This window comes from Anser anser (assembly GCF_964211835.1).
Source record: "Anser anser genome assembly, chromosome: 3".
NCBI lineage: Eukaryota > Metazoa > Chordata > Aves > Anseriformes > Anatidae > Anser > Anser anser.
In genome coordinates, this window is record NC_139722.1 from 108731073 (window position 1) to 108747421 (window position 16349).

Sequence of the window (16349 nt, forward strand, 5' to 3'; positions counted from 1 at the left end):
ACTGCAATAACACTGTAATATATGCTTGCACTAATTCTTCTGGCACACCGAGCATGCAAGACCGATTTAAAGCTTTTTTCAGAAGAAAAAAACACTGTATTATTGTGTATATAGACATACTGAGAGAGAATTTGAATTCTGTCTCCTGTATAAAAGCATGCATTGATTACCTGTATGTAGACCATGCTGTAAATGCTGCAAAGTACTGTAAAATCCTACACTTGAAACCACAATGAACAGGCAATGTCATCAAAAACAAACAAAACAGAAGCTGTGCAATGGATTTTGTGCCTTTTTTAAATCCATGTATGTTAATCCAGACAATCGGAAAAAAAAAAAAGAAAAAAAAGAGCTTGTATACTACCAAAACCTTATTAAAGAATCAAAGGCAGCATCTTGGTGTTGGCTGGGTTTTTTGTTTGCTTTCTCGCTTTGCTTTTCTACTCCCCTTGCTTTCCAGCTCTGGGAAGGTGTCCCCTGCTCATCCTTGGGTACACGGGAGCATGGGCAGGAGGTAGAGGAGCTCTGTTAGAACAGGGAGAGTTTAATTATCATTTACCAATGTAACGACTGAAAACTCTCAGTTAAGTCCAATCTGGGAATAGAAACGAGGTCTTGTTACTGTTGGAGATGTATTTCATGCACTTTGGGAAGGCCACATTGTGACTTCTATTTATGTAACTGTAGGCTAGCACTAATTTCACTGCTTTGCATCCAGTCATATCACAGCACTATTTTTCCTCTATCTGTTTCTTTCACAAATTATTTCACTTAAACTGTTTAAAACCAAGAGATGGAAGGGGGGTAGCAAGCCCCCCCCTGCCACCCATCCTACAGTCTAATGGAAAACTGATGAGGCTCCCAGAGGAAAATGTTCCCTCTCCCCCACATCAACGCAGATGTGCTCAGGCAAGCAGGTTTTTGGTTTTTGTTTGTTTTTTCTCATGGACACTGGACCCACTCTGTGCCATGCCAGAGACTGCTGCGCTGTGGGGACATGCGCACAGGCAAGTTATGGGGTCTCTTCTCCATGCCCTCATGATTCCTGAGATCACCAGAAGGTAACTCAGGCAGAACAGGCGCTGTCATCACTCTTCATTGTTGTAGGGACCTGCACAGAGTGTGTGCGCGCCTTGGAATGGGGCAAGATGGCTATGAGAGCGTATTAACGAGCTGGATGCCAGTACTGCTTCTGAACACACTGGTGTGAGTCCTCTCCGTGCTGCTGTCCTGCGAAGGACGTCTGGCTACATTCCCAGTCACAAAGTGGAAACTGCATCTTTGCTGATTTTTGCAGTATTTGCAACATCACCGGGCTGTAGGACCTTTGCAGCCTGTATTGGGTGATGTCAGTCTCCTCTGAGGTTTTCCCAGTGCCAGTCATCCTGCAAATTTGAACCCCTAACAGTTTACAGTAAATACAAAGCCCCAGACTCTGCTTGGCTATTCATGAGCACAGGGAGAGATGGTCTTCAAGGGGCTGGTTCTGCCTCTGCCAAATGCCAGCAGGTAGGTCTTTTTCTCTCCTGAAAAAGAGAGACCTCCCCTCTATATTCTAACTGTCCTCTGCGCAAAGCAGGGATATTTGCTACCTCCCAAATACATATCGCTACCCAAAATAACCAGCCAAATTTGATTTACATGCAGTAAGGTTTGATGGAGAGACAAGAGTGTTTAAGAGGTAAAATGTGCAGACTTTGTGGGGAACACACACTTGGATACATCCACATACTGCCGTACGCATTCCCGGGCAACTGACAAGTTATAAGAAAGTCAGGATTGAAGATCTTAGCCCAAGGAGGTGGGAAAAAACAGTTGACTGTCCAAGGACAGTCAATATGTCTTCTGAAAAAGGGAGCAGCATAGGCAGAGATCAGAGTGTGCCGGAGCAAAGCAAGTCCTTTTGACCCAGATAGAGCCAGCTCCAGCATAGCTCTGCTCATGCACAGTCTCAGTAGCAGTAGTACCCCATCCAACAGGACAGTCCTGGCTGGTGGCAACTCCACAGAACATCTTCGTGAGAGGACCTGAACATTCTGCAAGCTGAACAGGTCTCAGCAGAGGAGCCCTGCTAGCAAAGAAAGCAAACATCATCCTGGCCTGTATTAGTAGGAGTGCACCAGTAGGGTGAGGGAAGCAATTATTTCTGTTAGGCACTTGTGAGATCTGATCTAGAGTACAGTACCCAGGCTGGGGCTCCCCAGTAAAAGATCTTGACACAGTGGAGTGAGCTTAGCAGAGAGCCACCAGCATGGTTAGGAATCAGAGAGGTAGGACATACAAGGAGAGGCTGAAAGAGCTGCATTTGTTCGGCCTTAAAAGGAGAAGAATTGGGGCAGGATCTTATTTTTTCTTGAACTACCCAATGAGAGGATGGTGCTAGATTCTTCTCAGAGGTGCACAGTGAAAGGTCATGATGCATTGGACAAAAATTGCACAAAAGAAAGATTAGATATAGGAATTAGATGTAAAGAAAAAAAATCACCCTGAAGATTGTCAAACACTTGGACAGGGTCCCAAAGAGGCTGTGGGACCTTCATCCTTGGAGATACTCAAAACTCAGCTGGAAAAGGCCCAGAGTAGCCAGCTCTAAGTTGCTCTTGCTTTGAGGTGTGATTGGAGCAGAGACCTTCAGAGATTCCATACATCTTTGTTATTCTACAGATTTGAGACATAAGCTAAGCGTCTCTAGTCCTGACCTTCCAGTATCCGCCTCCAAGTCCTCCCCATTGGTACAGCAGAGCAGAAAAGTTCTACTCCAGCCCCTGAGGAACGGTCCTAGAGCAAGTGAGTGTGCAGTAGCGCAAAAGACACGTGCTGTATGTCAAGAGAGGACACAACCCTCTCTGTTGAGGGCTTCAGACCAGGAACAGCCTGTTCAGCAGCATGGTTGCTTGCAGGTAGATGCTGATCATATTAACTCAACAGTGAACACAGTCTCAGACTTTGATGCCCTGGGACTGTCTTCCTTGTTAACAGCTTCAGATGATGATAGTAGTGAAGGTAAGAAAATACGTGTTAAACTAATATTTGACCCAAGACTCATTTCAACAACATCTCTTTTCCTTGGGGTTGTGGATAACTTTTGTCTTTCATTTTTGGCATATTTATGCTGTTTGGATTTTCTCCATGATGGGTTTGCAGTGACAAAATAACCACAGTCTCAGGATGCTTTGAGGAATGAATTTTGCCAGTGTTTGGGTAGTGCATGCGATAGGTTAAATAGTCCAAGTCTGCCAAAGGTAGGCAGAAACCAAACAATCAGTGTTGTATCACTGCAGTGTCCAAGCAGGGCAAAAGAAAATACACAGAGAAAATGAAATGACAGACAGAAAGGCAGTCAGTCCATTTGCTGAATACCACAAGGAATTTGTACAGGCAGAGGTGGAAGTATGTGGAGGTTGGTAATGTATCTGCAGCATGACTCAACGATAGCAAAGGATAACCAGAGCAGAAGAGGGCAAGAGCTGTAATTCATATTACAGCAATGTTGTGCTATTCAGCTCAGGGTCATACCTTTTTGCTTGGTTTGCTATATTTTAGATATATATAAATTACCTCAGAAAAACTTCTGATGTCTTGCAAAAGAAAGATTGGTTGAAAAAAGAGGGGTTGCTGGAGACAGGACTGAGAATACTAAAACAGTATGATAGCTGTGTGCACATTGGGTGTGCTGATGTTCCTGCAGGGCTGCTGAGATATTAGCTTCAAGCAGAGAATAAGATGAATATCAAAAGTTGATAAGATCCCCCAAGTGTACCATCAACCACAGCAGGGTGAAGTGGAGCAGCAGGTGACCTGCTGTTGGAGACGGAGTTCCCTTTCCAGTGGGAAACTCAGCACAAAGCAAGACGTTGGTCATGGCTTCTTTGTTTGGGTCCAGTCCCAAAGCTGGGGAAGCATGCCTGCTTGATCAGGACTCCAGGGATAAGCAGATTTGTACAGTGGGTGTATTTCTTGGGAAGAGCAACTCTAGCCAATGGGACAAATCCAACCTTGGGCTCCAAATGGATTAATTTCCAGGAAGTGCCTTGGAGAAAAAGAGGGAGGAAGCCTAGCGGGTAATTTCCTTTGCAAACTGTGGTAGGTCCATCTAAACAGGCAAAGTTCCACATCTGCCAACCTGATACAAAAGGTAGAGTGAATCAATAACAGCCCAAATCTGGTTAATACAGGGCCATCCTCAGGGCCAGGCTTCTAATAAGCTTTGGACTCCAAAGGCATTGCCAAAGCCAGCCTGTGATTTATTTTATAAGATAGATAGAAAAATGAAGGCAGCAGCGGGCAGGTTTTGTCAATGGTTAAGGAGAAATGAGGAAACAACCAAAATACAAATGAATCCAGGAGTACTGAAGAACGAGTGCCTTCTTCATTTTGAAAGAACAATCTATCACCATGCATAACTGCTCAGAGCTGCCCACAAATCTCTTTGACATGTCCCTGTTCCATGTGAGCATAAAGATCTTACATTTTTTCAGGCACAATTATTACGAGAGATGTAACAAGGAGATTTTCAGTGCAAATTGAAGTTGTGGCATTGGAGTAAAAAGACATGAGGGTTTTTAATTCTCTAGAGAAAAGAGGTCACCTAAATATCTTTAAAAAAATCCGTTCTGAAGAGTGTTGCTACTATGATTTTCATTTACAAACAATTGTTAATTAGACTAAACTTGGATAAGCATTTCCTATTTATTTTGTCCTTTTTTTGCTTGTTCAATCAAGAGTGTGTGTGTGAACTGTTGCTTTTCTACTAGTTTTATTTTCAAACATTTCACAGTCTACTCCTGTAGCCTTATGAGCAGTCACCCCTCTACAGACTGCAGCTTGAAGAATACGTGTCTCCACCAACAGTTCAGTTCTCCATTGTTTTTAGTGGTTGGACACACCAGAACCTAATAAAGGTACTTTATATGTCAGCATTCGTGACTTACTGGCTGGTCATTTTAATGAAAACAGACGCCTGTAGAAGACAGAATTAGAAGTTGCTGGACATAAAAGGGAAGCGGAAGGGAGAGATGGATAGCACAGCAGGGGAGCACAGAAGAGCTACAAAGGTTATTGCTGTGGGACAACGTTGGATGGTACTCTGAAGTGGTTAGGAAACGTATCTACCCCAGAGGGGGGTCCTTGAGCTCACTGTGGTCTGGGCATAAAAGAGAGTTGCTGAATGGTTCTAGTAAGGAAGGAGTGAATATATCAGTACTGAAATAAATATATAAGTGCTGATATAAATGGGTAAGTACTGAGGAAGATTGGGAGATATGAAAAAATCCTGAAGAACTGCTTGCAAAGAGGACTTTCTAGTCCAAGTTAATGACTGCTAACAAAGAAACTCCTCGGGCATGTATTTTTTTGCCTTTCTTGATAAGTGTCTTTGTGAATCTCTCCTTCCTAAGGTTGGTACTAATCTAATAACGGAGTTATCACTGCTCCAACATGTATTTTGGAATCATAATGGCCTAGATGATTTCCACTGACGCTTCCCACTGTTGTTGATGCTGATGACGTTTGTGCCAGTGACAGGTCTGAATATTAACCTTTTTCTTTTGTCCTATTTGTTTTCTGGCAGGCATATACACTGAAGTCATTTGAAATGAATGGTCTGCCCAAGGCGGTGCCTTTAAGTTTGCCTTATCAAGACTTCAGAAAAGATGTGTCAGACTACTGGGAGAAGCCTAAAGTATCCCAGCGGATAAAGAGAGTTGATTTCTCAAATGTTGTCTTGACTGCTCCTTGCAAACCCCTGGAACCTTATCTGGAAATGAATGGAAAAGAGGAGGAGGAAGAAGATGAGGAAGAAGACGAGGAGGAAGAAGAAGATGAGGAGGAAGCAGAGGAGGAAGGGGATGAGATTGACATGCATAGTGGTTCCAGCAGTGACCTGAGTCAAAAAAGCACAGAGCGCAGCCAGGAGTGTGCACCATCCACACTCCTGGCCGATGACCAGAAGGGATCCAAGGGTCGAGCTTCCACGGCTGATGGGGACCTGGAACTGGAGGAAGGCTCGAAAACACTAGTGCTGTTTTCACCAGGTGATCTGAAAAAGTCCCCGGTGACCACAGACTTGGCTCCAGAAGTTGATCTGGGGACTCTTGCTGCACTGACACCTCAGAGCGAGCGGCCGCAGCCGATGGGTAGCCAACTAGATGTATCTGAGCCAGGGACCCTGTCCTCAGTCCTTAAATCTGAACCAAAGCCTCCCGTGGCAGTGGCTACAGCTTCTTCCCCATTTACCAAAGTTGAGCGCACATTTGTTCATATAGCTGAAAAGACCCACTTAAATGTCATGTCTTCCAGCGGCCAGCTGATGAGGCACGAGGAGTACTGCCCTCCGGGCCAGTTTGAAGAGGTGATTATTGAAGAGGAGATGGAAGATAACCTGGTGCTGGTAGAGAATGGAAGCATCCATTCGGGGCTAGAAGGGGCAGAGACAGAGAGCTGTGCACTTTCGGCTAATCACGTTGAAATCACCTCGGAGACGGTGGGAGAGCAGCTGGCCATTCCCAATGGCGTAGCAAAGCCTCCTGAGGACAAGCCAGAGTCCTCAGACAAAGTAGCGCTCTCGCTGGATTTGGAAGAGCCTGCTAAGGTTGTCACAAAGGAGCCTGACCTTGAGAAGTCAGCATCAGTAACAGAACACCTTAAGCCAGCAGAGATCCTCCTGGACACACCACAGCAGGGTCCCAGGAGACCTCTGGGCTCTAGGTATAGAAGTCGGATACCCATTTTGTTCTCCGAGGAGGACACCGGCTCAGATCTTTCAACTTCACTCTCAGCCAAAGAGAGGCTTTATAAGAGGGCAAAGCAACCTGACTTGGCTCGTCTTGTGATGGAGAAGAGGCAAAACCGCCTCCTTAGGCTGGCCTCAGGGGCGTCCTCCTCAGCATCCTCCAGCGATGAGAGGCGGCGGGCCTCAGAAACCCTGTCAGCCACCGGTTCTGAGGAGGACACCCATGACTCTGATGACTCCATCCCACGAAAGGCAGGGAAGGAGAAGGCTGGCCTCCTGGGGAAAGAAGAGAAACTCATAAGCACAAAGAGCAGAATTCCTCGGCCCATCATGCCAGTGAAAACACCGCTAGGGGCAATGAAGGCTGAGAGCTCCACAGCCGTGGCGATGGCAGTGCTGTGTAGCTCCCCACAGGATGCAGCTGTTGCCCACAGGTAAGCCTGAAACGCTGAGCAATGCAAGATATTGGACTTGTTAAGGAATCACAGTGGGGGATTTGCTCACCTCCCACTCCTTTACCCTTCACTTGGCTTGAATGAATGGTCCATTCCTGTTTCTTACAGTCATTTCAGCTCACTGACGTCTGACATTCCCATCTCTGTTGTCGTCTTTGGCTGATTCTGGCCAAAAGGCCAAGCCCCTCTTCACTTGCCCTGGCTTTGAAGCTTTCTTCCCTTCCATGAGCTCTTTTATTTGGTCTGATGCTGCTAATAGCAGATCCCTCCTTTGTTGAGCTCTCAGTCCTGCAGCATGTTTACCATGGCCTTGACTCCATAGGGGCACTTGGCCTGGCTATTGCGTTTAGCTGCCCAGAGATCCTTGCAGAAATTCCTCTTCATCCCCCACTCTTCTCTTTCCTTGCAGGCTTCAGGCACAGAGACCAGCTGGAAATGTCCCAAACGATTGCCGAACAACACAGACACAAAGTCGGCTTCCTCCTTCACCAAGTTCCACTTCTCTTCCTCCACGGAGCAGCTCACGGAGGTCCAGTTGTGCATCCCCTCGGAGCCCTGTTCTTCCTTCAAAAAACCCCAGTGCTTCCCCCAGAAGCCAGTTGCTGCCTCGGAAGGAAAGTCCTTCTCCCTGCCGGCAGCATAAGCCAGGGACTGCTCTTCAGCGAGTTCCACCTTCCCCCCGACCTCAGCCCCAAGCTCAGGCCCTGGGGCCAACAGGAGACTCCCTGCCCTCTCCTGGTGTGGCCAAAAAACGTCAAAGAGGAAAAACCCAGACTCAGAGTCCAGCAACCAAAGGAAAGCAGGTGTCCCCGGAAAGTAAGGCAGCTGCCAGATAATGATCTTCTGCCAACCCGACAGACTGGGTAACTTCTGCATATAGTATACACTTGAGATGCTGCAGCACAGCCTTCCATGCCGGAACCACGAGTGTATAGCAGTAGCTGTACTTCAATGCTTCACTCACTCTCCCCCCACACCGTCGCAATCAGCTCCCACGGGCCTGAGAGCCTCTGAGCCACGGAGCCTTCTTCGAGGGAAACATCCAGTCCGCAGCTCACGCTTGCTAATGCACAGCACCAAGCAGCGACCCAGGCAGCCTGCCTAGTGCCTGACCCTCCCCTCTCCCTAGGCATTCCCCTCTCTCTGTTAGCAATACCAGTCGCCAATACCGACCCTGGCTTCGGAAAGAGGAGCAGAGGTGATGAGAGCAAGGCCTGCTGGGGAGGAAGGCTCCTGTCCTGCAAGCAGCTCCCTCCTCTCTCTTTGCTGGAGAACACCAGCCTTGGCTGCCAGCACCTGAGTGTTGGCTCACCTCCTGCCACCCGTGTAAGCAAAGGATTGTCACCAGCTCAGCCAAGGGTGATGGATGTGTCGTTGTGAGCTGAGAGGAGAGGAGCAGGAGAGGGGTGGAGGGGGTTTTCCTCTCCTTTCCAGAGGTGCCTCTGCAGACAGGAGGGGGAGACAGGCAGGTCTTGCTGGATCCTCCTACCTGCTCCAGTATGTCCCACAGAGGAGGCAGTCTGTTTCTGCAGATGCCTGTGTGGCAGGTATTTAGGTGGAAGTATTGGCAGCTTGCTGGGAAATCAAGAGCGCTTGCTAATTGATGTGGAAGAGAACACACTGCAGCTGCTTCTGTCTCAAATACCGAACTGTGACCTGCGGAGACCACATCTCCCAACACGGGTGGTTCCTCTCAACCGAAGTGTGGTTGGTGCTGCAGTTCTGTAGTCCACCAGACACAGCTCCATCCTGAAGATGTGAATAGTCACTGGATGCCTTCAGCTCGGGTGCCCTCTGCACCTAAATTCCTTGTGCTTTATTGTTCACGCTCTTGGTGTTTGTGAATTTTGGCACTGTGGTTGAAAGTTCCCCTACACAGCAGGGTGGGAAATAATTATCTTGTAGTATATTCAAAAGCTGCTGCTTTGCAAGGAGAGGTTTGCTGGTACACCGTGGGTATCTCGTGCATTTCTAATGGGGAGATCGGGTTTATGTCTTTCTCTTTCTCGGTGCTCAGCTCTTCCACACGTTGCGTTAGAACTAACAATGTGAATACAAAAGCAAGGGCTGTGCTCTTCAAATAATGTTATCAGAGCAGAAGCTTAGCTCTCACTTAGAATTATGCACCAACTTTTTAGCCCCCCAACTAATTAGGAAGGTTTGAAAATTCGAGCCAGGAGGATTGCTACCTGTCTGAGCCTGATGAGATCTTGAAGTAGTCACAAAATTTTCCCCTCGCCGCACAGGGGGAAACACTCCAGACCCAAATAGTTTGGGCTTCACTCCATTGTCATGCCTAAAAGAGGTTTTGCATGAGGCAGAACAAAAATGCGGATGTTCTGCCCACCCATACCTGCAGCTGCAACTAGCAGCGTCAGTAAATATTTGCAGACAAAAAAGCTTGATGGAGGAATCTGGATGGTAATAACCTTGATTCATTGAACACATATACAAACAGCCACATTCATGGCCATCAACTCCAAGGAATCCTGAAGTCGTTCACATCTACAGGAACTGCTCTGGAAAGCGTGGAGCGTGAGAGCTGTCATGGGGTGGCTGGGAGAACAGGGCACTCCTTGAACATCTGAAGAGGGAAATGCCTAGAAATAGGTGATGGGAATTACCTCTTTACACAACAGTTTCAGTGTTGGCAACACTAGGAATTTATTTTATACAGCTCAAAATGTTTGTTGTTCTCCTTAAAAGTTGTTCGCCCTTGTAGAGTAAGAAGCATAGCTTCTAGTCTAAAAACACATCCCAGCTCTCATCTCTGAAGAGAAGCATTGGGAACTCCACACCCAGATTGTGGTTTGATGGACTGAGCTATCTTTGCCAACAATGGCAGAGGTCCCTCCAAGTTCCAGCTGCTTTTTGCACTGTCACACCTGATGCTGGGGCAGCAGTTTGGTGAAATGGCTGGAAACACGGATCCAGTGGGACAACAGGCACTCTGGCTTGCTGGTTTAGTTTTCACCTGTTCATCAGTCAGGTTCAGCCTTTGGTCACACAAACACTTCTGCCAGAAGTGGAGGAAGGAGAGGACAGAGAGTGCATCCACTTCTTCTGGGGGCACGATGACTTCATGTGAGTTTGAAGTGTTGGTCCAACTAGGGCCTAAATATGCCCCACGTGTTTTGAAACCAGAAAACAGAATAAACCCAAACATACAGATTCTTTCTGGAAATACAAATGGTAATGACACTCCTATTGTTTTGTCAAGAGACCATTCATTTTGGAGTGCTTAGATGGTAAGACTTTGTCAGCAAAGCCATTACCAGATGCTCCATCCAGGTCTTACATACACATGCCAAAAAGACATTGAAAGAGCTTGAAAAGAGTGCTATAGGACTATTTATAGGATTAGCAAACCTGCCTTATCATGGGAGGCCAATGAAGCACAATCATTGTATTTGTTCAAGAGAAAGTTTAAATTAGAGTTGTCCATGGCCCAGCTATACCCATGTCAGGGAGGAAGCTCCAGGGCAGAAATCTATCTAGCACATGAAAGTAGGAAAGACTGAGTAGCTGAGAATGGCAGGTGAAGAAACTGGGCAAGCTTTTAGTTGTGAATTGACTATCCAGCAAAATCTTTCACAGGAATGTGGTGACTTTTTATTATTAAAAGGTTTTCTGAGAAACCTACGTGTCTTCTAAGAGGTCTTCCTACCATGACCCAACCACGAGTAGTAGGCAGGATGCTGGTGACAGCTCCCTGGTATGGTACAGTCATTTCCCCATCATGCAAGACACATGCCACATGTTGGAGAGCCACCAGAGAGGTCCCACAGGTTTCAGAAAGTCAGTGAAAGGTTTCCAGCACAGAAGATAACAGCCTTTCCTCGTGCTGTTTGACAGGGCTGGGCTGATGGTGCAGCTGGATCCAGAGAGATCTGGGAGCACCAGCACGTGCTCCAGGATTTGGTGGCTTGCTGGTTTGGGTTAACCCCGCAGGGTTAGAAATTCATTCACTACTTCCCATCATCAGGCAGATGCTCAGCCATCTCCAGGAAAGCAGGGTCCATCACACGGAATAGTTTCTTGGGAAGATAAATGCCATAGCTCTGGTCTTCACCTCCTCTTCCTTATTTCCTCCCCAGTTTTATCGTTCAGCATGACGCCATACAGTGTGGAATATCCCTTTGGTTGCTCTGGGCCAGCTGCCCTGGTTCTGTCCCCTCCCAGCTCCTGGGGCACCCCCAGCCTCCTCGCTGGCAGGGCAGCCTTCATTGGTAGCACTGCTCTGCAACAACTAAAACATCAGTGTGTTACCAACACTGTTTTCATCACAAATCCAAAAGATAGCACAGTATGAGCCTCTATGAAGAAAAATAACTCTATCCCAGCCAAAACCAGAATGCTTGCTCCCTGTTCCAGGTGTCAGCAGAGATGCTCAGGAAAGCCTCTGCCATGCAGAAGCTGCTCTGGATCTCTTCACTTTGATGTCCAAAGTTCTGCCCTTCAAAGGTGAGCGTGGTCCCAGCGGCCAAACGCAGCAGATATGTTTGGAGGGAACTCAGCCTGTTGTGTTAGGGAAAAGTTAGCTGGCTGAGGGGGAAAGCAGACAATCCAGCCTCTCTCTAGCCCTGAAGGACACGGTGCCCTGTTACATCCCCAAAAGGCAGGAAAGGCATGGCCCTGCTGTTCCCTGCCATGGAACATGGTGCACGGGCTCTGCCGAGCCTCAAGGACACGTAGGGCTGCTCAAACACCGCTGGTAGTGTGCAGCAATTAAAGCAGAGAAGATCCAGCTGACCAGACCAGAGGAAATCTCTAGGAAAAATAAACAAATGTGCTTGGAGTTGGGGGAGGAGAAGCAGACTTCCCAACACTTTTCCACATTTGTGGGGATTTCTGGAAGCAGCCTGACACCACGTGGTTCCCTGTTGGTGTGTTTGCTGCAGGGTCTGTCCTGGCCAGCTGCACATGGCTGTGAGTTTTGAGGGGACTCCTGGAATAGCTCGCCACCGTGCTTGTGCCTGTGTGTGCATGTGTGTGGGTGGCAGGGATGGTTTGGATTTGCTCAGGAGTATGCCCAAAGTTGAGCTTTGTGGGGTTTTGTGCGTGCTGGGAACAAAAGTGTCTTTGAGTCTACCTGGTATTGAGAGATGCAGCAAACACTCTGCTGAGAGTTTTCGCTTTGCTGGGGTCTGCAAAGGTCCTGCCTGCTTTCTTGCATGCCAGCTGAGAAGATGGGATGCAGGCTGCTAAAAATGAGTCAATGGCTGCTGTCTGTCCAGGAGGCATTTACAGAGACACTGGGGTATGGGAGAGTGTGCTAAGTGGTGGATCTGAAAGACAGTTCTCAGCACTACAGCAGCATGATGACAGGTTATATGGGCAGAGGGAGCAAAAAGACTGATGGTGCCCATCAGTCTAATGCTGTGGAAGGGCGTAAACACGTGATGGAGACGCTAAACTGAATTTGGTTGGCAGCACATACACTTCTGCTTGTCTTGGTGCAAAACGTGTTTCGGTCACAGGCATCTCTGAGTTGTGCTTGGAAGTTGTGAGAGGCAGGACACTTTGCTTGCCCTTTCTAAGTAGAGAGTATTATAATATATATATATAAATATATATAAAATTATAACGATATAATATAAGTAGTGTCCATTATATATAGTGGCTAAAGGTTGAAAAGGATCCTGGTACCCTCAAAGAAGTGCCCTGGTGCTACATGACTTCCAGGGTGTGCGGGACTGTGCGCTGCGTGCGGTGACATGGGTGGCGACACAGGGCACCCCGCTGAGCGAGTGAGGCTCCATGAACCAGGGGCCAAAACACACCGCCTTGTACGGTGGGCAGCCCTCATGCCTGCCATCGGAGTTGTAATAACCAGTGGACTGCCACACACCTCTGTGTGGCGTGGATCTGGGTCTGGAGACTGCTTGGGTGGTGGCCCTTCGCTAACACAAGCATGGTGTTGTGTGCTAATGGCATGCTTCGATCCAAAGCAAGTTGTGGTGGGGCAAGGATATCTTTGATGTTTCTCCTTTCCAACACAGAGGTATTTTCTCAGCGTAGATTCTCTGTCAGAAGATGGCTAAACATCTCCTTACAGCCTGACCAGCTCCAGCAGTAGCTCAATGGTCCCTTAGCACACCTCTTCCTTCCCTGTATAGTTTACTGTCCCGTGGCATGATCCCACCACTACTCCATGTGCACAGACACTGATGCCCACCCGAGGCCTTGCTCCACACATCAATAAACTGCAGTTAAATTAATCCTGTGAACACAGTACCAGTCCCTTTGTGGACCTGACGAGTTTGGTTTCGAACAAGCTTCTTCTGGCTTAACTGGCCCGTGCTCCATCTGCAATAGGCTGGTTTCACAAAGCACACAGGGACCAGCTGGGCATCTGCCACCACCATCCATTTGCCAGCTGCTCCAAGGCTCTTTCCTCCTGTTTTATGTGCCAGTATCACTGAGAGCAGGGTGGGAGCCCACGGACTCCCTGCTTGCTGGCCCCCAAGGTCTTCTGCAGAACCCTGAATGTTTTTTTTGCTCTTCCTCAGCCTCTCGCTGATCTCCGAAGGGCTGAGACCATGCTGATGGTAATAGCAGAGCCAGCTGACATTAAGACAGCAGGAAGGGAGCTACCACAGCAAATCCATGGGTAGGTTCCTGGTGGGGACTGAGGTGTGAGCACCTCCTCTTAGAGCAGAGCAGGCTGCAGAGGTGAGATGTTCACGCTGGTGAGGGCACTGCTGTGCTGCCATCAGCATGGCCTTGCCAGCACCTGCTCTGCCTCTGGCTTGCCTTGCATTGCCGCTGCCCTGGGTGCAGAGAGACCTGGCACGGGGTCGCTGAGGGAGGCAGGGGCTGCTGTCTGCGTGGCACTCGGGTAAATGGCTGCTGGGGTGCCAAGGCAGAGGTTCTCAGGCTGGCATCTGCAGGTGGTGTGAAGAGCTCTGCAGAACATGGGGGCTAGGCGAGGCATCCACGTGTAAAACCAGTCCGTGTGTGAAAACCAGTGTCAGTGACACTGCTGTCGTGTGGGACCTGGGCCGCTTCTTCTCCAGATGGGAATTGGAGCTGGAAACGCAGATAATTTTGTATATCTCCTTTTAACACATTACCCTGGGACTCTACACTCAGACATAGCTGGCGCACCGATGTTGTTTTCCTTCACCTCTTGACACAGTCCGACAAAGTCTTTTGGCCTGGAGACAGGACTCTTGCTCCTTGGTACTGTCTGGGAATGCGACTGGGTCCCAAGGCTAAATCTCTCTACATATCTCCTTTGCATTCATTAGGAAAGCAGCTCGAGAATGTTTACACACTGCAAACAGAATGTACAACTCCGACCAGGAACCACAATCCGGTTCAACTGCATGGCAAATTTCTTGGCCATAAAATCTGGCATGCATCACAGAGGCCCTGTCTGTGTACAGATCCACCCGGCATTTGTCATAACTTCAGATCACGTCTTAAAAAAAAAAAATAAATGATGATGCCATTTCTTGTTCATACCAGACACAGTTGTCATTAGATTTGTTATTAAAAGGGGGTTTCTTGATCATGCCATTAAAAGCCTGTCTACCTTTTCATCAGTGTCTTCTCCCGTTCATTGGTGTTGCCACGCGAAGCAGAAATACTACCTGATTTTTTGGCAAAGGGTCTTTGCTGCAGTTGTGCTTGGGTTTCATTCCAGTTGTGTGGCAACTGGGGCTCCCATTGCTTCTCTGACCCCTCCTACTGCAACCACAGCGTCCCAGGTTGCCATAAAATCTCCCCACAAGGTATATTATTTTTTCCTACATCATCAACTCCTCGGTTGCTCACACTCCGCAAGGAGGTGAGTGTGTTGGACCTGCCTCACTGCAAGAGGCTGGGACCAAGCCCAAAAACACGTCCTGGAGCATTCCCACATTTCAGTAATGAGCACATTTGTGCAGTTGCTTGCAGGACCCACGGTGGGACCCACGGTTGGCTGGTCCAACAGCAAGCCAACAGCATGAGAAGGACTTCCACCTCCAGAACAAAATAAAAGGAAACCCAGAGCTGCTAGATAAGAAGGAGTAGCAAACCATTTGTAAATAGCTTTCCGTCTGGCTAACTGTGTAGCTACAAGGCAGGTCTTCCTTTTCTTGCTTGCTCTCACTGTTTTTCTCAAAAGGCTCCCTGTCTTGCAGCCCACTATCTGCCCTATACCCAAGTCCTGAGAAAAATATATCTTTAGGTCTCCTTGTGGATCCAGGCTAGTACCTGCTCACCCATCTCTGTTGATGCTGGGGACTCTCCATCCCTGCCAACACTCCAGCATGGGTCACCCCAAGGCAGGAGCTGCTCCTGTGGAAGATGCTCCCAGGAAACTCTCTCCCCATTGACTCCCACCTTACCATCCCCAAGGAGTGAGAAGGAGGCCAACAAGTCCCTTTCATTAACACGTATCATGAAAGACACAGTAAATGCAATCAAATGATTTACTCACTGCAGCAAAAAGTGAGCAAAGGAAGTCGATCTGCCCCCGATATGGATTGCAGAGACTCTGTGGTCTAGAAACAAAGCAAGCACAGCCAAAATAGGGATTGGATTCTTCAGAGAACAAATAGCAAAATAATATTCAGCTCCATGAATAAATAAAAAACAGCAACAACAACAACAAGGATGATGACCAAAAAAAGACCCAGACAGGAAGAATTGTGCTCACTATCCAATGAAGATGGTTGGGCATTAAAAATAATCTAAATGTGGCTCAAATCACTGGTTAAAACAGTGATTAAGAGGCATTAGTGCTCCCAGGCAGCAGCAGGAGGATGTGGGGAGGGCACGAAATTCAAATTTGCTTTGTCCTGTTTTTTGATTTTGTGGTTAGGGCTGAAATACCTCTCCAAAACTTTTTAGTACATGGCAAAATACCTCAGCCAGTGTCACTATGGTCTAACACACTAAAGGAGTGCTTCGTCTGGGGTCTTGGATAATAAAAAACCACAGGTTAAGAATATAATTTGTAGCAGTCAATGTGATTTTATGGGAGTTGGCTTTGTTAGGCAAATATGGTAGCTTTTTGTTTGGTTGGTTGGTTTTGTTGTTATTGTATAGCTAATCTTACACGACATTTAGCTAAATATCCCCAGACACATTATTTCCCCATCGATTCTTTACACTGAGCTGCACAGTTCACAGGTGAGAGCTGCTGGTCCCACCAGAGCCCTAGGACACAT

The 16349-nt window shown here is 47.7% G+C and overlaps 1 protein-coding gene across 10 annotated transcripts in view; it reads left to right on the forward strand.

Moving 5' to 3' along the window:
* The window catches only part of TTBK1 (tau tubulin kinase 1), a 108232-nt gene extending 93503 nt beyond the window's left edge, over positions 1–14729 (forward strand). For all 10 annotated transcript variants that reach the window (XM_083830506.1, XM_083830508.1, XM_083830503.1 and 7 more), the window contains 2 exons: positions 5570–7164; positions 7595–14729. In XM_083830506.1, the coding sequence (XP_083686632.1) occupies positions 5570–7164; positions 7595–8021 (2022 nt within the window). In that variant the 3' untranslated portion in view covers positions 8022–14729. The remainder of the gene's footprint in view (positions 1–5569; positions 7165–7594) is intronic.
* Positions 14730–16349: the final 1620 nt, after the last annotated feature.